Source organism: Coenobita brevimanus, chromosome 94, assembly GCF_032717465.1.
Source record: "Coenobita brevimanus isolate Jiangsu-jjx chromosome 94, ASM3271746v2, whole genome shotgun sequence".
In the NCBI taxonomy this organism is placed as follows: domain Eukaryota; kingdom Metazoa; phylum Arthropoda; class Malacostraca; order Decapoda; family Coenobitidae; genus Coenobita; species Coenobita brevimanus.
The window spans coordinates 41,091,527-41,114,323 of NC_137047.1; the positions used below are offsets into that span (position 1 = coordinate 41,091,527).

The 22,797-nt window shown below is 42.4% G+C and overlaps 1 protein-coding gene across 1 annotated transcript in view; it reads left to right on the forward strand.

The window, feature by feature from the left end:
• Positions 1–13,851: 13,851 nt before the first annotated feature.
• LOC145412894 (uncharacterized) overlaps positions 13,852–22,797 on the forward strand; it is a 48,662-nt gene continuing 39,716 nt past the window's right edge. Inside the window, exons 1-2 of the mRNA XM_080282691.1 lie at positions 13,852–15,049; positions 17,331–17,666. Coding sequence (XP_080138817.1) covers positions 13,852–15,049; positions 17,331–17,666 — 1,534 coding nt within the window. The remainder of the gene's footprint in view (positions 15,050–17,330; positions 17,667–22,797) is intronic.

The window sequence follows — 22,797 nt, forward strand, 5'->3', positions numbered from 1 at the left end:
TCTCCACAGAATTGACGAAAGTCATTACTTTCTTTGTAGTGGTTGGTCAGGCCAAGGTCCTGTATTTTTCTCCAGGTACTCTGAGTCAGGTGGTAGAAGCAACCTTGTGTCCTTGTCTGTGGTCCAAAAACATTGTTGATGGCTTGGATGACCGCCTGCTCGAAGTCAACAATTATGGTTGCTGGGTCTGGGTAAAGTGCAATCTCGTGGCAGCGATCGATGACTGCTTGCAGCAGGGTTTCATATGTATCTTGTGTTTTAGTCTGCAGACAAGCAAAAACAGTAGAAATTGCTGTATTACCAATTGGGGCACGTATTACATAGAGCTGTAGAAATTCTGGTGGAGCCATTGTGTAGCTGCCATCCATCAGCCATGTATCAGCAGAAGCAAGTAACTGCAGCGATTCATCAGAACCAAACACAATGATACGGTTGTCAGTGTCTGGTCCATTGTCGAAGAACATGAATGGCTTTGGCTCAGGATAGTTGTCCATTCTCCATCAAGTTTCAGATCCTGAAGTATTTCTGGTACTGGTGGATAGAGTTTTGACCTTTGATTACGCAGAGTTCTCTTTATGATTTCCTCCCTTGGAAGTAACGCCTTTGCTTCAGCTGGTAAGTCAGCCAGGTTGTTGCTGTAAATCTGGCCAGGTTTATCTTCGGTTTCCGCTGCTTTTCTCTTCATGTTGGTGATATATTTGGAGGCTGAGACAGCAGCAAAATCAGGAGCGTGGCTGTGGTCATTTGCTTATACAGGATCAGTCATCTCGGGGCTGGTGGTCATGGTGCCTTTACAAAACGATGTTCTTCTAACACATCTCCATCTGATGGTAGTTGACATCGTGATCTGTTTTGTGTACATGTATCCTTGGAAGCAAATCTTCTCTTTTCCTTTATTGCTCACTATGATCTCCATGATGGTATGGGGGCTGGTAGGGCCACTGAGAACGAAGGTGTATACTTTAGGGATGGGCTGCCTCTTCAGCTGTATTCTTGACTGCCGCAGTGGCTTGACTGAATTGGCTTGACTGTGTTAGGATTCATTTTGGATCGGTTTTGTGGTTCATAAAGATTCATTCAGGTTCACAAAGATTTATTCGTTTGGGATCGATTTTGTGGTTCATAAAGATTCATTAAGGTTCACAAAGATGTACAAAGGTTCATAAACATTTTATTACCATCAGAAGTTTCGATTACTTTTTGATTGTGCCATTTTTTCCTAGATTTCCACTAGTGCCATGTTTACCTGTGCCAATTTTTACCTGTGCCGTTTCTACCGTGCCATTTCTTCCTGTGCCATATTTACCTGTGCCATTATTACCTAAAATCCATCCACTCCATCTTCAGTGGCACAGAGGAGAGAGGAGCACGGGTATAAACACACTAACACGAACCCTCGGGAAGGGGTACGGAGACTGAGTAATAATGTTAGGGACTGACAGGATTGAGGGGTCAAGCGTGATGTCCTACAGCTTAATCTCTCAGTCCAGTTTGTCCTTCATACCATCAAGCGATATTCATTCAGCCTCGAAGTGATCACAGGTAGTAAAAATTATTACAAAGACCGTATTAATTCATTTTGGCCATTTCAGGTTGGAAAGTCTCGCCAACCTGAAGTAAAATCATCTGGAGGTAGCAAGGATAAAGTAAAGAATAAACCACCACCATCACTACAACCACCTCCGGCACTGTAGTCAGGCAAGCACACATAAACAGTAAACACAAGACAACACGAGTTTGTAGGAGGTAACATGCGAGCCTTTGCAGTTTATGTTTGCTCATAAACAGAAAGGAAGCGTAGCAGCACACATACACATGTGAGCTTGTCCTGATAACCACGCAGTGTACAGTACACACACACACACACACACACACACACACACACACACACACACACACACACACACACACACACACACACACACACACACACACACACACACACACACACACACACACACACACACACACACACACACACACACACACACACACACACACACACACACACACACACACACACACACACACACACACACACACACACACACACACACACACACACACACACACACACACACACACACACACACACACACACACACACACACACACACACACACACACACACACACACACACACACACACACACACACACACACACACACACACACACACACACACACACACACACACACACACACACACACACACACACACACACACACACACACACACACACACACACACACACACACACACACACACACACACACACACACACACACACACACACACACACACACACACACACACACACACACACACACACACACACACACACACACACACACACACACACACACACACACACACACACACACACACACACACACACACACACACACACACACACACACACACACACACACACACACACACACACACACACACACACACACACACACACACACACACACACACACACACACACACACACACACACACACACACACACACACACAGAATCCTCTGCAACAAAACTAGTGAAACAAGGAGATATAGACAGGAGCAGGAGGGGAAAGGGTTGAAAAAGGAGAAGGTGAGTCTATTGTAAGACTGAAGGAGAGAACTGGGATGGAGGACAATAACGGTGAAAAGAAAGAGCGCAGACAGAGGAGGGAGAGAAGGAAAACAAGGGAGACTGAGAAGGAGAATGGGAGGAGAAACAAGAGAATGGGACTGAAGAAAAAAGTAGAGGACAGTATTTATGATGATGAAGAAAGGGAATAGGAGACAGAGGAATACTAAACAGAAAAAGGAAAATGGCGCTCTTGGTTGATGTACCCCCAACCCTGCAATATTTTAAAGGGAAAATAATACCGTAATGATTTACAGGGGAGACACAGACGTGAACCCAACAGGTTCCATTCTCATGAAACTCTGGTCCAGGTGAAGGTCTACTATTGCGCAAAATTTTGTCTATCTATCCATCTATTGCCAGACGCCTTAATCCAGTAAGGGGTGCCTCTATAAACTCTAATGCGTTGTCAGTCTTTCGGGTCCCCCCATGAGGGGTGGCCTATAACATGGCATGGGTGGACGTCTACCAGTAATGCAAATTTTGTGTTGCTAGGTTAAATCACTTGACCGTGCATATAGATTTCGGTCAGGACTGCCACCCTCCCCACTGTGAGAATCACCTTTGGCGGTCTCATCCTGCCTAAAACGTGGCCTCAATAAAGAACTACCATTGTGCAAAAGTTCATGTTCTTATGTAGAAACCATGGCATTTCCCCCTTGGAGACCTCACCCTTCACACGGGGAGGGCGGGTTATCAGGAGTTCCATGCTGCCTAAAACGTGGCCGGAATAAAATACCTTCCTCGTATTCCTAGTTGAGCGAGCGAGCGAGCGAGCGAGCGAGCGAGAGAGAGAGAGAGAGAGAGAGAGAGAGAGAGAGAGAGAGAGAGAGAGAGAGAGAGAGACTATGGCAGTGCATAATGGGTTTCCCAGGACCCGAGGGGGCCACCTTCTTCCACGGAAGGGGCGAAACTGGATGGTTCCATCCTTCCTAATGTGTAACCAGGGTGAACATGATATGTTCACCCTCGTTACGTTTATTATATCAGTGCGCAAAGTTTCATTTTCTTTGATTAAAGACTTCGTGCATAATGACTTTGGCCGAGACCAGCAGGGTCGCACCATGATTATAAGGTGTGATGGAATCTCTTCCACTTTGCCAAATTCATTCTCTCTGGTGAAAAAGAAGAAAAAACTAGCAATCCCTAAAGGTTTATTGTGGGATTCCCTGGAGTAGCTGCCCTTTTGGGGGGTGTCCCTCTGGGACCCAATCCCGTCTGAAACCTGGCCCAGGGGAGGTGTGCCAACAAGCAAAATTTCGTTTTCCTGATACTCCTCTCGTCAGGCCTGGTTCCCATTCCTTAAAAAGCACAGTAATTTACCAACTGAGAGAGTTGGTGAGGGAGGGAGGGAGGGAGTGACGTACTGTAGGTAGGGACAAGCACTATATGTGGCCGTCACTCTGGGTGCGGCAAATAATCAAGAGGATATGTAGGTTCTAAATATTACAGACATAGATACATAGGAGAAGTCACTTGTAAATGCTTCACTTAGTCAGCTAGGTATGTGCAGCCATAAGAATAAGAACACGGACAATCCACTGCCAGCACCTTTGTTTCTCTCATATTTTTCTTTTTTCCCCCAACATGCGAGAGTATCCTTCCTTCCCATTCTCTTTTATTGTATTCTTCATATTGCTGACACACAAAAGCATTTCATACGTCACTCTCAATCATCACAGACGGCAGAGATGTGTCAGCCAACGTTAACTCATGGTTGTACAGTTCAGAAGGGTTATCCAATCATGTGCAAACGAACATACTCTCTTGTCCACTGTGACTCAGGCTTCTCGCAGATCTTATTGGGGGAGGACTTTTAGCCTAGTTCCTTGTATCGCTTTACCAATAAATCCTATAAATGCACTTCTTTCCATATCTTTCCACAGAGTAATAGGGACCACGGTTGAGTACATAGTGCCGTACTGTCCACCCATTTCTGCTACGAGGAAAGGTGTAAGGGACTGCTCTTGATCACGGGTTAACCAGAGAGAGAGAGAGAGAGAGAGAGAGAGAGAGAGAGAGAGAAAATAGAAAGGGGATGAAGAAAGTTAGAAGCAGGATGGAAGAAGGAGAGAAAGGAGAAAGATTTTTTTTTTAATGAAAGAGGAGGGGAAAAAAAAAGATGGTGTAAAACACGGGAGGAGGAGGAGGAGGAGGAAGAGTAGAAGGAGGAGGAGGAGGAGGTGCAGAAGGAGCAGAAGCAGAAGGAAGAAAAAGAAGATAACCATGATAATGATGAAAATGATGAAAATAATAATAAAGATGATGAGAATGACAGAAGAAAAGTGAAAAAGGAAAGAAATAAAGTGTCGGAGAAGGGAATAAGAGAACAAACAGAAAGTACAGATGCCTGGATCTAGGCCTGCAGACTATAATAAAGTTATTTGGTATAAACACATTACATCTACAAACTAACCCACGTGTGTCAGAGAAGGAGAGAGAGAAAGAAGCTATACCGCGACTATAACTCTGTCTGGTGTAGAAATTGGAAAGTTGATAAAGAACGAAATAATTTTGTTTACTGTTTCAGTCCGTTGACGTAAATAATTTTGTTATTATTATTTACGGATTTTATTACACCCGTCCATGTAGCGCCGGCGTTTCTTTTAATAGGAGATTTGTGTGTGTGTGTGTGTGTGTGTGTGTGTGTGTGTGTGAGAGAGAGAGAGAGAGAGAGAGAGAGAGAGAGAGAGAGAGAGAGAGAGAGAAAGGATTGAAGATTGGCCATGGAGTTGTCGTACTGTTTTTGAAAGCAACATTTCAGTCTAGATTACAGCAGAACAAAATGAACTTCAACAGTTTCATTTCATTTAAACCAGACACTGATACGTACAAAGCTGACGGTAAAGCAATTATAATATTATCCATATTTGAGTGTCATCAAAGATCAACATCACAGGCATTGTCAAAGGCTCGACCTAATACCTCGAACAGATTTATTCAATATGAACCAAGCTTGATGGAGGGGTTGATAATGAACAAAGGATGAAAAGATTTGATAAGAGTTTAATGGTCAAGATCAAAGAGGAAGGTCATTTCTTTGTTCTGACTGGATCTGGACCCAAACAGGTGTAGCGCAGTGGAAGAACGACGGAGGAACAGATGTGATGTTGAAATGGATGAATAGGAGTCGAAGTCACACGGAACGGTCAATTCAAATAATTTTGATCTAATTTGGGTTAAACAAAGTTGAAGGGTTGAGAATCAGCAAATGATTAATACATTTATTTTTGAAAGCAGCAATTCATAAGTCAAGGTCACAGGGCCAAGTCATATGTCTGGTCCTTATGTCAGGTTTAAGGAATTTGTGTTGCACTTTCTGGGTGTTCGCCTTTGAATACATTTTTTTTTAACTGAAGGGATTATTTACATACTTCAACAGCCCTTTCATTGCAAGACGGCTCACTTAAGTTGAATATAATCATCTAATGGTATAAGAAATAATAGTAACTAGCAAAAGCGCCCGTGTTCAGCTAAGTCTACTAAGCATCCCCCTCCACCTATTTGCCCCAGTGAACCTGTTTTCACCCCATGGATGCACTTTCCTACACTGGCCTTTTTTCCTCTATGAACCTACTTTCCCCATACACTCGTTTATTTGTCCCATGCACCTATATTCCTTCCATAATATTATGCTTTTTCTATCATCCTATTTTCCTTCCGGGAATATTTTCCCTCTGTTGATCTATTTTCCCCATGGTCGTTTTCATCCTATGGGCCTATGCTTTTCCTTGGATCTATTTTCTCCCCATGGGGATACACTGAATCCCTATATGAACCTATTTTCTCCAGCGCTCCTACTCCTCATATAGACTTCATGTCTCCCCTCACCTATGGTGGAGGAGGCATTAAGTAATTAGTCTGACCGTCCGTTCGTGTGTGCATGCGTGAGACCATGCATCCGTAACACTCTTATGGGAGCGATATATCCTGAATTCAGTGACGGATTTCAACTAAAATTTGTCGCTGATGCAGTATGAGGAGGTGATGAGTTAATTAGGTCAGCTGAGTCAAGGGGTTAAAGGTCAAGGTCGTTTGGCGTCGAATTTACTTATCCTCGTGGCCGCAATATCTCCTGAACCCCTGGACGGATTTCGACCAAACTTTTGTCAGTGATATAGTATGAAGGGGCAATGAGCTGATAATGTCAGCGAGGTCACGGGGTCAAAATTGAAGGTCATTTGACTTAGTCGTTGAGGGTGCGATATCTCCTGAACCCCTCAACGGATTTCGACCAACCTATTGTCAGTAATAAAGTATGAAGTTCAGTAAGGTCAAGGGGTCAAAGGTCAACGTCATATGGGTGTGGACGTGATAGCTCCTTAGCTCCTCTTCGGATTTTGATCAAACATTTGTTTGTGGTACAGTATCAAGGGACGACGAACTGATTAGATCAACAATGTGAAGGGATCAACAGTCAAGGTCATATGAGTATGAGGTCCGATTTCTCTTGAAACCCTCGAAGGACTTCAACCAAACTTTTGTCAGTGATATAGTATAAAGGGATGATGAGCTGATTAGGTCAGAAAAGTCAAAGGTAAAGGTCATATGGATACAGGCGTTACATCTCCTGAACCCCTCGACAGAGATCGGCTAAACTTTTGTCAGTGATACAGTATGAACGGACGATGAAGTGATTAGGCCAGCATGGTCAAGGGTCAAAGTTCAAGATCATATGGGTGTGGGTGTGATATTTCCTGAACCCCTCGACGGATTTTTATAAAACTTCTGTCAGTGATACAACATGAAGGAAGAATGAACTGATTACGTCAGAAAGGTCAAGGAGTCAAAGTTCAAAGTCATATTGGATCTACTGATTTCTCCTTTAGTCTCATTTCAACCAACAAACACCCTGTCATGGAGGTTGTTTGGTGAGTCCATGTTCAAGCTTTGGCGGAGGCATAGCGAACGATACTTTGCATTGACAGCTCAGGGCCCGAGTTCTGTTTCATTTACACCTGGACCTTATGTTTCCACTTTGTCCAACTTCTTCAAAGGGCATACTCCCCTATGGATCTATTTTTCAAATTGAACCTATTCCACTAATGAACCTATTTTGACCCATCTACTAATTCGTATTCCTACACCTACTCATTCAGCATCTCTGTCCCTGTTCTCCGGAAAGCCTCTAATCCACCCGCCAACAAACACCAGCCAACTCTACCACGCCTCCCACCCATCCAGCGCGTCAAAATACCAACCCTGCCCAACCATCCACCTATTCGTTTTGCACTCCCACCCCAACACACCCTGCCAAACCTAACCCCATCCTGCCCACTGATCCCTCCCTTTCACTCTGTCCAAACCCGTGTCCTCTAACCCACCAGCTTATACCCCACCTCACCCACCTACCCACTCCATCCACCCACCCAGACACTCCCCTTGTCACACTGTCCACCCTCTCTGCCAGTCCACCAACCTATCCATCAACCAACCTTACCCGTTAGCCCTCCGACATACCCATCCAGCCACCAGTCCCCTCTAACCCGATGGCTTACAAGTTTGCGCACACACACACACACACACACACACACACACACACACACACACACACACACACACACACACACACACACACACACACACACACACACACACACACACACACACACACACACACACACACACACACACACACACACACACACACACACACACACACACACACACACACACACACACACACACACACACACACACACACACACACACACACACACACACACACACACACACACACACACACACACACACACACACACACACACACACACACACACACACACACACACACACACACACACACACACACACACACACACACAGTAGATTACAAATGTGAATGCAAAAAAGTAAGGAAGAAAAGAGGTACATAAAAAACACAAGACAAAAAACATAAAAAAACCAGAGGACCTGGAAGAAAGAAAAGAGGGTGTGAAAAAAATGAGAAAACATTTGCTGTGGTAAAGCGAGAGAGAATAAAGAGAGAACCCTAGAGATTGTGTGAGGGCTTGCCTGGAGAACACACGAGAGAGAGAGAGAGAGAGAGAGAGAGAGAGAGAGAGAGAGAGAGAGAGAGAGCAGTAATGAAAGCATTCTGTACTTGAGTGTTTGATAAACTTACCCTTTCACAAATGAGGCACAGAATAGGGGTGATAATGTGTGTGTGTGTGTGTGTGTGTGTGTGTGTGTGTGACAGAGAGAGAGAGAGAGAGAGAGAGAGAGAGAGAGAGAGAGAGAGAGAGAGAGAGGCCCCGTACGAGGTCCAAAGACATTGAAAGAAAAGAGAGAATGGACGGGGGGGGGGGGCGTGGATAAGGAGACAAGTTGGTGTTGGGAGATTGAGGAAAGAAGAAATGAAACGGTAGTGAAGGAGAAGAAGAGGAAAGAGATAACTGGGTAGAAAGAGGTAGAGAGAAAGTGAGGGATTCGAGAGGCTGTTGACGAAAGAAACTGAAAGGGAGGAGGAAACTGCAAGGTGAAAGCGAGGAAAGGAGGATGAAAGGGAGGGAGAGAGAAAGAAGGAACGAACGAATGAGAACAGGGAGGAGAGACGACTCTGAGAAGGGAGGGGAAGTGGCAAAGAGAAGGGAGGGAGTGCGGAGAAATCCGAAAGAGGAAGGATTGAAGAAAACAGAAAACGATAGTATAGTGGAAAGGAGGAAAGAAGGTGGATAGGGAAGGACGACGAAGGAGTATAAAGAAAAGCAAAGAGCAACACAACAAATGGTCACCTCTAGGCTGGTTATACACGGAAGGCTATAACAACAATTATCTGTTTCTACTGAGTTGAAAATATGGATAGTGAGACAGGAAGGCATCCACTACCTATTAATCCTTTCAGTTGAAGGTAGGAATTCAGCGTGAGAAGAAGCACAATGCAGAATAAAAAACGCACACAGAATACAGCACCTGAGCCCACCAGTTGGTGCAAGGGCTGAATAGCTGACTTTCCCCTCTCACTCTGACCATCGACTTTTTGCTCTCAGAATAGATTTTCTTTACTCTGGCCTGGCCCTTAACCCTACCACCAATTCTAATCGAAACTGATCAAAACTGCTTGAACAGACCCTGCCCTGTGACATCGATCTTTGACCAGTTGACGTTAGAATCAAACCTCTTCCTCCTTGGCTGACCGTAAGACCTTCCACCATGTTTGGTTCAGAGCGAATCAAACTGCTTGGGTTATAGGGACGGATATATGAGCTTGCCTTATGGCCAATGATCTTATATAGATTTTTCTCACAACTGATTCCCTTCCGCTACCTTAAAGTCTCTCACAAAGTTATGTCCCTATTGTATCGAAATTGCTGAAATTGAACTTGCAATTTTGAACTTGATCTTATAACTTTCCCTGTGAGCTTGAGATTGTTTTTTAAAATTGGCCTTCCTTGTTCTCGTCTTGCCTTGACCTTGTCCGCTTGATTTGGCCACAGTAGGATAAAAAGAATGCTTACGTTGACCATGCCATATGACCTTGACGTTTGTCCTGGAAAACCTATAGATTAATCTCTTGCCAGACCTTCAACTGTTCCACCATGTCTGGTCCAGACCAGATCAAAACTGCTTTATCTATATCATTAACACATACACACACACACACACACACACACACACACACACACACACACACACACACACACACACACACACACACACACACACACACACACACACACACACACACATGATCATCACTATTGTGTACCTCATTTGTGGAGGAGTAGGTTTACCAAGCACTCAAGTCTACTATGCCCTCGTTACTGCTCTCTCTCTCTCTCTCTCTCTCTCTCTCTCTCTCTCTCTCTCTCATTATCACCCCTATTCTGTTGCCTCATTTATGGAAAGGTAGGTTTGCCAAGCACTCCAGCCAAGTATGCGTTCGTTACTGCTCTGTCTGTCTGTCTGCCCGTCTGTCTGTCTGTCTGCCTCTCTCTCTCTCTCTCTCTCTCTCTCTCTCTCTCTCTCTCGTCTTTTGTGTTCTCCAGCCAAGTTCTCACACAATCTCTAGGGCCCTCTCTTTATTCTTTCTCTCTTTACTACAGCAAATTTTTCTCATTTTTCTCACACCATTTGCTCCCTATCTTCCACAGTCTTCTTCTTTACCCGTCCTTGCCCCGGTATTGTTCACTCGGTTTGTCTGTTTCTTTGTCTGTCTGTCTGTTAACAACTTTACGTTAAAACTACTGGTGCGATTTTGACTAAAATTACAGGGATGATGGGCTATGACCTTCAGATCATCTGATTAAATTTTGGGACAAATTATGCCAAGGCCCAGGCTGTAGGCCCCAAAAATGTAGAAAAAAAATAGTTTTTCTCAATAACTCCATTTAACTTCGTCATATCGACATGAAACCAAAACCTATACTTGCATCCTTCAAATCTGGATCCTGTAACATGCCTCATTACCTCAGGGGGGTCACCCCCCATTTAGCGGTAAGGGGGGGTCAATGCCGGGTGGATTGTACCTGGAATTTCAAATGGGCATAAAATAGTCAATTTTTACCCTATTTTCTCAAGATTTGATATGTGACATCTTTGACTAGATATCCTATTTGGTTTATACGTCGGCACTAAAATGACTGCCGGGGGCGGGTTTGCTGTGCCATGGCACCGCTTCTTGTTTCTTTGTGTTTCTACTATGTTTTGTATGTAAGGCTTTTTCTTCGTTTCTAATTTCTACCATATTTGTAATATACTATAGGTGTGTGTGTGTGTGTGTGTGTGTGTGTGTGTGTGTGTGTGTGTGTGTGTGTGTGTGTGTGTGTGTGTGTGTGTGTGTGTGTGTGTGTGTGTGTGTGTGTGTGTGTGTAAACTTGTAAGTCACTGGGCTGGAAGGGATTGGTGGCTGGGTAGGAATGTCGGACGTCTGATGGGTAGGGATGGTTGGTGCACTGGCAGGGTGGATTGAATGAGTGCGGAGAGTGTTGGTGTGGTTGAAGTGGGTAGGTGAATGAGGTAGGGGGTTTGGCTGATTGGGAAGTGGACAGACGGTTTGTGCTGAGTGAATGCGGTGGTTTAGTGGGATGGGTGGGGTTCGGTTGAGTAGGGTGCGTTGGGGTGGGGGACAGGACGAATAGGTGGAAGGTTGGGCAAGATGTATAGGTCGATGGGCGGGGTGGGTGGGAAGGGTGGTAGACGTGGTTGTCTTTTGTGGGTGGGTGAATGTGTGGCTTCCTCGATAACAATGAGAAGGACGCTGAGTGAGTAGGTATGGGGGTTAGTGGATAGTTCGGGGGATAAGTGGGTGATAAAGGTTCATGGATGCAATAGGTCCAGTTGGCAAAATAAGTTCATGAGGGAAATATGCCCACTGGGGAAAATGGTCAACACGGAATCATAGCGTTGAAATGTAAACAAGGTCCATTGGTGAAGTAGGAACACAGGGGAAAATACATTCATGTTGGGATTTAGTGTATCCCCCTGAGGAGAAAACAGGTTCATGGAAAAGCATAGGCACAAGGGTAGAAAATGGCTATGAGGAAAATAGATCAGTAGAAGAAAACTAGGTTTATGGGGAGAAGATAGGTCGATAGAAGAAAAACGTGTTCATGGAAGGGAAATAGGTGTATGTAACAAACAGCTCCACAAGGGGAAATGCATGAATGGAGAAAAGATCATAAGAGAAAATAGATTACTGGAGGAACGTGCATTCATTGGATGGTAATAGGTCTATGTGGGATAATAGGTAGGTGGAGACAGATGCCAAGTGAAAGTATCTGTAGACGGATTGGTGTGCTAGTTTCCATTATTTCTTGTATCACTAGATGATTATAATTACCTTTACGTGAGCCATCTTGCAGTAAATGGTTTAGCGAAGACCATAACTCACCCCTCCAGTTGGAAAAATCTATTCAAAGGGAGCACCAATCAGTAGGCTCCTCAGGGAGTGCATAATCCATTCCCTACACTTGGCATAAGGGTCGAAAACTTGACTTTGCCGTGTGACCTTGGCTTACGTGACTGTTCTCAGAAACAGATTTATCAATCCATTGCTGACCCTCAACTCTTGATGAATGTTTAATTTAAGTTAGATCAAAATAATGTTTATTGACGTTTCCATGTGACTCTGATCTCTGATCTGTTCACTTCGACATCAAATCTCTTCTTCCCTCGTTCACCTGTCAGTCCTTAACCCAAGTTTGGTCCAAATCAAGTCAGAATTATTTGAACTGGCAAATCTCCCTGATCTTGGCCTTTAAACAGTTGTGAAAATCAAATCTCATCATCATCATTAGCTCATCCTCGACACCTCTATCACGTTTGGTTGGTTCGTATTTGTATCGTGATTATCAGAAATCACGATATTTTTGTATTACTATTCTATGGTGATTATTTAGATGCATATTTGTCTATCACAATTGTGGATGTATATGTGTAGGATTATTTATGTGTAAATACTGTATATACTGTATATTGTATGTATTAAGATTTCACTGATTGTTTATTGGAATAACGAGGAGTATGTTGATACCCTTGGGTGATTTGGTACTGTTAGTGATATAAGCTTAAGTTACATTTATGTATAATCATAGTGTACTGTTAATATTAGTTAATATTGGAATGTCTTGAAAATGTTGTATTTGCGAGGTTCAATGTTTGAACTGATACTTGTTTATGAATGGTTAAATTTAAGCTGTACGGTTAACGTGTGAAACAAGCCGAATGGCGGCAGTTTGTGATAAACTATTAGTAGCCAGTCACGTGGCCATATTTCAAGCCTGGCTCACAGCCGGACCGGGAGTCCTGGGGTCAGTTGGTACGAGGTTAAGGAGCTGAGCAGAGGGGCCCTGAGTTTAGGTCTGGCAGCTGTCCTGTGTGAAATTGTCTATACTGTATGTGGACTGATGTTATTCGGGTGGATGTTTGGAAGACAGTGCGGCCATGTTGTAAGTTTACTGCATTTTTTAAAGTTTCAAATTATGCTTAAGTTCATGAATAATTGTCCATTTTATTTTGCATATTTAGTATGGTCGGTCACATTGTATAGTGTGATATTATTATTTGATATCATACTAAGGTTCTTTGTAATTATATATATGACTTGTGTTTGCGATTATTGCTGGGAAGTGAATCTGAGTTCATTCTTTTGTTGTTTATTATTTATGAAGCTGTATTTACCAGGTTGAATCATTAAACGGATCCGACACCGCAGAACTGCAGTGTTCATTCAAACCTGAATAACAATACAATTCAACAACTCGCAACCATGGATGAGCTCAAGAAAAACCGGACAGCAGCCAAGAGAAGGTTCACTAGGAAGGTCAACATCTTCAAGGAAGCCCACGGAAAGACGTTATCATGTGAAGTGCTTCAACGAATGTATGAGGAGGTTAGTACGTGCTTCAAAGTGGTGGATGAAAGGAATGAGGAAATGATCGCTCTTTTAAAGGAATCTGAACCTTATGATGAGTATGAACAATACATAACTGAACTTGAAAATATAAAACATGAAGTTTATAATATTTTGATAACTGAGACTGGGAAGGTGAAACAGAAACCATCACTTGCCATAAAGAAACTGGAGCCTCCTAAATTTCGTGGTTCTGTCAGAGCATTTCCTACTTTTGTTAAGGATTATGAAAGGTTAGTTGTGTCTCAGCAAGGAATGGACCCGTACGTGCTGAGGAATTCCTTGGAAGGTGAACCTAGGAAATTAGTGGAAGATTTAGACGATTATAACCGAATGTGGGCTCGTCTGAAAGAGACTTATGGTGATCCAGCTAAAATGATAGATTCTATTTTAGGAGATATCAGAGCAACTAAACCAGTGGTTGAAGGTGACAATAAAAGGCTTATTAACATGATTAATACTGTAGAGAAAGTGTGGTTGGATATTGATAATTTGGGTCAGTTACAGGAACTTGAAAACACTACTGTAATTACTCAAGTGGAGAGATTGTTGCCACCTACTTTGAAAAGAGAATGGGCAATAAAGGTACAGTCTATCGGTACTGACAGGTTTAAAAGTTTAGTAACATTCTTGACTGAACAGCGCAAAGTTATAGAGTATTTGCAAGATGAGTCAAGGATTGCAAGTGCTAGGGCGACAGTTCATGTGTGTGAAGAAGAGACTTCCAAGGACTCTGAACTTGCAGAGGCGATTAAGCAGTTAGCTACAGGTCAGGAAAAATTTCAAAATCAAATGTTCAAATGTTTATCTAATTTATCCTTTGCTAGTAATAAGTTTCAGGGAATGCCAAGCAGAAATGGGTCAAATTTTGGACCAAAGGGAAATACCAAGAGATGTTGTGTGCATGAGTCTGATACTCATGATCTAAAAGATTGTGCAACCTTTAAACAGTGGCCTAAGGAGACAAAATTTGAATTTCTGAAATCTAAGGGTATATGTTATATGTGCTTGAAGGAAGGACATTTAGCAAGGAATTGCAGTCAAGGATATTCATGTAGAGTTCTGGTAGATGGGGAACGCTGTGGAAAATATCATCATTCTGCCCTTCATCCCATATTCATTAGCCATGGAAGTACTACTGTGGAAGCATCAAGTAGCCATGTGACAAGAGATGGAGTAATGCTCATGACGGGTTATGTGAACAGTGCTAATCAGGTAATACCCACCCTTTATGATCCAGGAAGTAATTTAAGTTTAATCACCAATAGGATGGCACGGAAACTGGGTCTTGTTGGGACTCCTGTGAGTTTAACTTTAACCAAGGTTGGTGCGCAAACAGAACAGGTAGAAAGTTACGTGTATAAAGTCTTGTTGAAAGATAAATTTGGGAGGGAAAAAATAATTGATGCCTGTGGTATAACTGAAATCACTGGTGTGTCAAGTGAGATAGACGTGACTCCATTTGCACATATGTTTGGGTTACAGGAATGGCAGTTAAAGAGACCCAGCGGACGTATTGAGTTATTGATTGGATCAGATTACTGTGCTCTTTTACCTCAAGTTGTAAAAACAGTGCACAGTGTTCAACTGTTGGCTAATGACTTTGGATTTTGCCTTAGAGGAAGTATAGATGGAGAAAGAAAGCAAAGCGTTAGCCTTAATGTTCAGGTGAATCATGTTGCATGTTCTAAGCCTGAAGAGTGGCTTCTTACATCTCGGCTAAACCCTTGTCAAGTAATTGAAGAATACTTTTTGACTGAAAGCTTAGGAACTTTGTGTACCCCAAGATGTGGGGGATGCAAGTGTGGAGGTTGTTCCATTAAAGGAAATTTAACTATAAAGGAAGAAAGGAACTTAGACTTATTGAAGATGGATTGCACTATGATAGGGGAAATAAATGTTGGATTTCAGAATACCCTTGGATCTGTGACCCTTCTAAGTTACCTAATAACTTCCCCATGGCTTTGGCTCGATTAAGAGCTACAGAGAAAAGATTAAAAAAGATGGGAATGAAGTACTGTTTAAAGTATCAGGAACAAATGAATGACATGGTATCTAGAGGAGTTGCGCAGAAGTTGACCCAACAAGAATTGGAGAGTTATGAGGGCCCTACTTTTTACTTGCCACACCATGAAATCCATAAGCCAGAATCTCAGTCAACACCTCTAAGGATTGTGTTTAATTCAGCTGCATCATTCCAAGGAATGGCTCTAAATGATTTTCTTGCTAAAGGGCCTGATGTTCTAAATAATTTGTTGGGGATTCTTTTGCGTTTCAGACAAAATAGGATTGGCATAGTTGGCGATATCAAGAAAATGTACAACAGTGTTAAAATATCAGAGTTTGATATGCATACTCATAGATTTCTATGGAGAGATTTAGATGCAGAGAAAGTTCCTGATCATTATATACTGAAGACTGTGACATTTGGAGATAAACCAGGGGGGCAATAGCTATGGTGGCATTGAGGAAGACTGCTCAAATGAATGAGGAATATCCTTTGGCTATAAAGACTATTATTGAAGATTCTTATGTGGATGATGTGTTAGGAAGCTTTGATAGTTCCGAAATAGCTGTTGAAAGGATGGGACAAGTGGAAGAAGTGTTGGAAGCAGGAGGATTTGTAATGAAACAGTGGATCATGTCTGGAGATGATGGATGCATCAGTGAGAAAGTTTTGGATACAAATCATGAAAAGGTTTTAGGTCTAGATTGGAAACCTAAGGAGGATATCTTTTTGTTCAAAGCCAAACTCAATTTTTCAAGGAAAACTCGTCAAGGAAGGTCTGAACCAGATGTTTTGTTAGGTGATCTAGAAAGGCGTTTGCCAAGCCAGTTGACGAAGCGCATGATTCTTAGTCAGATTGCAACCTTGTATGATCCTCTTGGATTTATTACTCCATTTACCCTTAAAGCTAAGCTATTGATGAGAGATGTAGTTACAGACAGTGAGGGGGATCGACCAAGAGGGTGGGATGAACCAATTAATGAAATTTTGTATGAAAAGGCAAAATCACTGTTTGAGATGATGTTCCTGTTAGAAGAGTTGGAATTTCCCAGATGTATAAAACCGATACCCACCGTAGGCCACCCAGAATTGGTTGTTTTCTCTGATGGTAGTAAGAAAGCATATGGGGCCGCTGCATACGTCAGATGGGAATTGTCTGATGGTTCAGTTAGATCATATCTATTGTGCTCCAAAAACAGAATTGCACCAACAAGACAGATCAGTATACCGAGATTAGAATTATGTGGTGCTGTTGTAGCTAGTCGTTTGAGATCTACAATTGAAAGGGAAATGCAGTTTAAGTTCCAAAGAGTTATTCATATCACAGACTCCTCTATAGTACGAGCTCAGATTCAAAAGGAATCCTTTAGATTTAATCCTTTTGTTGCAAATAGGGTGGCTGAAATCCAGTCTAGGACAAAACCAACAGAATGGTATTGGGTGCCATCTGAAAATAATGCAGCAGACCTGACAACAAGGGAGTGTACCCCATCAGAATTAGGACCAGATTCTGTGTGGCAAAGAGGCCCAGAATTTCTCTACTTAGATCATGATCAATGGCCGGCGAAGCAGAGTTTTGAGGGAGATGTACCTGATACTGTGTTTGTGAAAGCAACTACCCATGCATGTGAGGCTAAGGAGGTAAAGACAGTGATAGATATTGGTAGGTTTAGCAGCTACAAGAAACTGCTTTCAGTCACAGCTCGGGTAATGCAAGTTGTCAAGGCAAAGTCATTGAAAGGATTGTGTGAAGAGCCTACCGCAGAATGCCTACAAGCAGCAGAGAATTACTGGATCAGACAAGTTCAAGTCTCAATCCATCCAGATTGGAGGACTAGGTTCAAACGACTGGGGCCCACGCTAAATGATCAGAAAGTAGTAGTGGTAGGAACCAGAATATCGAAGTGGATGAAAGCTAATTGGAACCGTGATGAATTCATTCTTTTAACATCAGACCACCCATTCACAAAACTATACATTAGTCAGATACATCAGGAAAATCATGATGGTGTAGAGGCTTGTCTTGCTAAATTGCAGTTAAAATTTTGGGTCCCTGGTGCTAGAAGAGTTATTAAATCTGTGAAACGGCACTGTACCACCTGTCGTATGATTGACAAGAAAGTGACCTCTCAATGCATGGGCGAATTACCAAAAGAGAGACTTGAACCTTCACCATCATTTTTCAATGTATCACTTGATCTTTTTGGACCTTATTCTGTTTGTAATACTGTAAAACGAAGGGTGAAAAGGAAGGTATATGGAGTCATATTTAATTGTATGGCTACCAGAGCTGTGTATATAGATGTTGCAGAAGGCTATGATACTGGCAGCTTTCTTAAGGTATTTAAAAGATTCACATCTATCAGAGGTTTTCCAAGAAAGGTGTTCTCAGATAATGGTGCTCAGTTGGTGTCAGCAAACAAGGAGTTGAGAGACATGGTTTCTAAGTGGAATCTTAAGGAATTAACTGAATTTGGAAGATTTGAGGGTCTTTCTTGGGAGTTTAATAAGTCAGCAGATGCACCGTGGCAGAACGGATGCAGTGAGGCCTTGATTAGGTTGGTTAAGAGATCCCTGTGTAGAATTGTTGGGGACTGTGTCTTGTCATATGGCGAGTTACAAACAGTAATGTTTGAGGTAGCTAACCTTCTCAATGAAAGACCGATTGGATGTAACAAAGTATCTGACCTCGAAGATGTTTCTGTTGTTCGTCCTAATGATCTTCTTTTGGGTCGTTCTACAGTCACAGTGCCAAGTGGGATGTGGGATGAAAGTAGCAATTTTAGTAAGAGGCATGCATTCATGAACAGAATTATTGATTCATTCTGGAAGAAATGGATGCGAAACTATTTCCCTAGTCTGCTTATTAGGCAGAAATGGCATGTAGATGTACGGAATGTCCAGACTGGAGATATAGTCTTGGTAAAGGATTCTAATGTATTGAAAGGGGAATGGAAAATGGCACAGGTCGTAAGTGCTCTCAGAAGTAAAGATGGAAAGGTCAGGGATGTGTTGCTCCGGTATAAAATTAATAAGCCAGGAGGCAAATATTCAGGCCAACGGGATGTAAATGTAACCAGATCAGTTCATAGCTTAGTTGTACTTCTTCCGGTGGAGGAGCAGTAATCAAGATAGCTTAAATGTCAGGCGGGGAGTGTATCGTGATTATCAGAAATCACGATATTTTTTTATTACTATTCTATGGTGATTATTTAGATGCATATTTGTCTATCACAATTGTGGATGTATATGTGTAGGATTATTTATGTGTAAATACTGTATATACTGTATATTGTATGTATTAAGATTTCACTGATTGTTTATTGGAATAACGAGGAGTATGTTGATACCCTTGGGTGATTTGGTACTGTTAGTGATATAAGCTTAAGTTACATTTATGTATAATCATAGTGTACTGTTAATATTAGTTAATATTGGAATGTCTTGAAAATGTTGTATTTGCGAGGTTCAATGTTTGAACTGATACTTGTTTATGAATGGTTAAATTTAAGCTGTACGGTTAACGTGTGAAACAAGCCGAATGGCGGCAGTTTGTGATAAACTATTAGTAGCCAGTCACGTGGCCATATTTCAAGCCTGGCTCACAGCCGGACCGGGAGTCCTGGGGTCAGTTGGTACGAGGTTAAGGAGCTGAGCAGAGGGGCCCCGAGTTTAGGTCTGGCAGCTGTCCTGTGTGAAATTGTCTATACTGTATGTGGACTGATGTTATTCGGGTGGATGTTTGGAAGACAGTGCGGCCATGTTGTAAGTTTACTGCATTTTTTAAAGTTTCAAATTATGCTTAAGTTCATGAATAATTGTCCATTTTATTTTGCATATTTAGTATGGTCGGTCACATTGTATAGTGCGATATTATTATTTGATATCATACTAAGGTTCTTTGTAATTATATATATGACTTGTGTTTGCGATTATTGCTGGGAAGTGAATCTGAGTTCATTCTTTTGTTGTTTATTATTTATGAAGCTGTATTTACCAGGTTGAATCATTAAACGGATCCGACACCGCAGAACTGCAGTGTTCATTCAAACCTGAATAACAATACAGTATTGAATCAGAACTGTTGAGGGTCGAATCTTTGATCTTGCCCTGCGACCTTTATTTTTGATTTTGCTCAAAACTGGGTAATACCATCCTTGCCTTGCCGTCATATCTTTGCCGAAGTTTGGCCTAAATAGATTGAAATCTGCTGAAGTTCATTTTGTCAGTAAACTTGACTGTGAAATATTGGTTTAAAAAACTACAGGACGACTTCATGGCTAACCCTCACCTCTTCCATCAAGTATGGCCTACATCAGCTCGAAACTGAGTTACAGTACACACACACACACACACACACACACACACACACACACACACACACACACACACACACACACACACACACACACACACACACACACACACACACACACACACACACGTCTCTCTTTAAATACTCGCCCTTGATACAGGGGAAGGTGTAATTAAATCATTCGTAAATAGCAATAACGAAATGATACTTCCGTCCTTGGATTGAAAAGATTAACAAACATCATTTCCTTCTTTATCATCCTTCCAATTTCCACATCAGATACGGTGGCAAGGGCAGGAAAACCTATATATTTCTCTCCCCTTTTCTCACACACGTGGGTTAGTTTGTAGATGTAATATGGTTTTACCCGATAACTTTATTACCAGCTTATAAGTGGTGTTCCAGGCATCTGTACCTCCTGTTGGCTTACTTCTTCATCTGCTCCGACAAGTTTCTTTTTTTTCCTACATTTCTTCCTTCATCCTTACCATTATCATCACCATCTTCTTTTTCTTCTTCTTCATTTCGCCTTCTTCTTCTTCATAATTCTTCATCATCATCATCATCATCATCATCATCATCATCATCTTCTTCTTCTTCTTCTTCTTCTTCTTCTTCTCTTGCTCCTGCTCCTGTTCCTCTTCCTCCTACTCCTTCTTAAACTATTTTTTTTTTCCTCGCCCTTCTCTTTTACCTTGCATTTTTATCTTTCTACTTATCCTCTTTTTCCCTTCTGCTTCTACTTTTTTTCGCCACCTTTCTCTATGTTCCTCATCTCTATTCAGTTCCACCTCTCTCTTTCTCTCTCTCTCTCTCTCTCTCTCTCTCTCTCTCTCTCTGTACTAAATTTCTTCTTTTACCCGTTTCCTTCACCCCTTCGACCACCACCACCACCACCACCACTAAAATCTACCCTTTCTCCCTCCTCTTTTTTCTGTGGTGAACCAGTAACTAAAACATTCCTTTTAAAATCGTTCCTTTTTTCCTTCACCTTCCCTCCCTCCCCTTCCCCCTCCCACTCTTCCTCCAACCATCTTTCTCTCTATGATCTATTGTTCTTTATTCCCTTCAACTCCTCTCTTCTGCCCCATTTCTTGTATTTCCTTTCTTCCTTCCACCTTCCCACTCTTCCTTCTCTCCTTTGCCTCCATTTCCTGTTTTTCTACCTCCCTCCTTACCTCTCGTTCTCTCTCCTTCTTCGCCCTTCCCTCCCTCCCATTATTTGTTTCTTTTCTTCCCACCCTCCTCCACTTCTTTTTATCCCCTACTCCTTTCCTAACACCTTCACGTAACCGCCCCCCCCCCTCTCTCTCTCTTTCTCTGGGTAAACCGTGAGCAAGAACAGTCCCTTCCACCGTTCTATCAACCCGACAAAATCTTCCACAGGAGTACCCTCAAATTTTCAGCAATATCCAGCTTAATCCTGCATCATCTTTAAACATACTTAGGGTTTCATTCTCTCGGAATTTATCTTGGAAAGAACATATTATTACCTCTCGTAAAATCTGCTTCCAAGAGATTAGGTGTCCTAAGCCGACTCCGTGACTTCTTTACCCCTGCACAGTTGTTGACTTTATACACGGGTTTTATTCGCCCTTGTGTAGAGTACAGCTCTCATGTGGGGGAGGCTCACCACATACAGCTCTTCTCAACAAGGTGAAGTCAAAAGCTTTTCGTCTCATCAACTCTCCTCCTCTTACTAGCTCCTTTCAACCTCTGTATCTTCGCCGTACTGCTGCATCTGTATCTCTTTTCTGTTGCTACTTCAGTGGTCACTACTCTTTTGAACTTTCTGCTTGCATCCCTCCTCTACTACAGCGGGCGCGTAGCACCCGTCTAGCAACAAACTCCCATCCCTTTTTTGTTCAACTCTCTAATGCAAGAGATAACCGTTACTCCCGGTCCTTCATGTATGCTACAGATCAAGTCTGGAACTGTCTCCCTCTGTCAGTATTTCCTACTGCCTGTGATCTCCAGTCTTTCAAACGCAGTGTGTCTAGGCCTCTCGAAATGAATACCCAGTACCACTTACGATACATATCAAGTCACTCCAGAATCTTTTTTTTTTTTTTTTTTAGCCTGTGGAGCATATGCCAATATAACTGAAGTCATGGCTATGCTAAACAATATTTTCACTACAATAATCCTTTCATTTACTCTCATTCATGATACATTCTACCCATTTCTCAGTCTGGACACCAACCTCATATCCGTCTAAACTTCCCCGCCAAAGTAGCTCATATCTGCAGTCTCTCCCAACAATCATTCTTGTTGATCTTCCCCTACACCTAACTTCCTGTATGCAGCCAACATCCACCCGCCTCCTACTCATTGCCTGTAGGCTGCCACCTCCCCCTCTCTATCCATCAAACTGCCCACGTTTCATGATGCCACTCTGAACCCCTTGGGTGATTTGATTTCTCAGGTCTGCTTTTGCTATGACCTTGCCTGAACAGAGTCCGACGTGGTACTGGTTTTG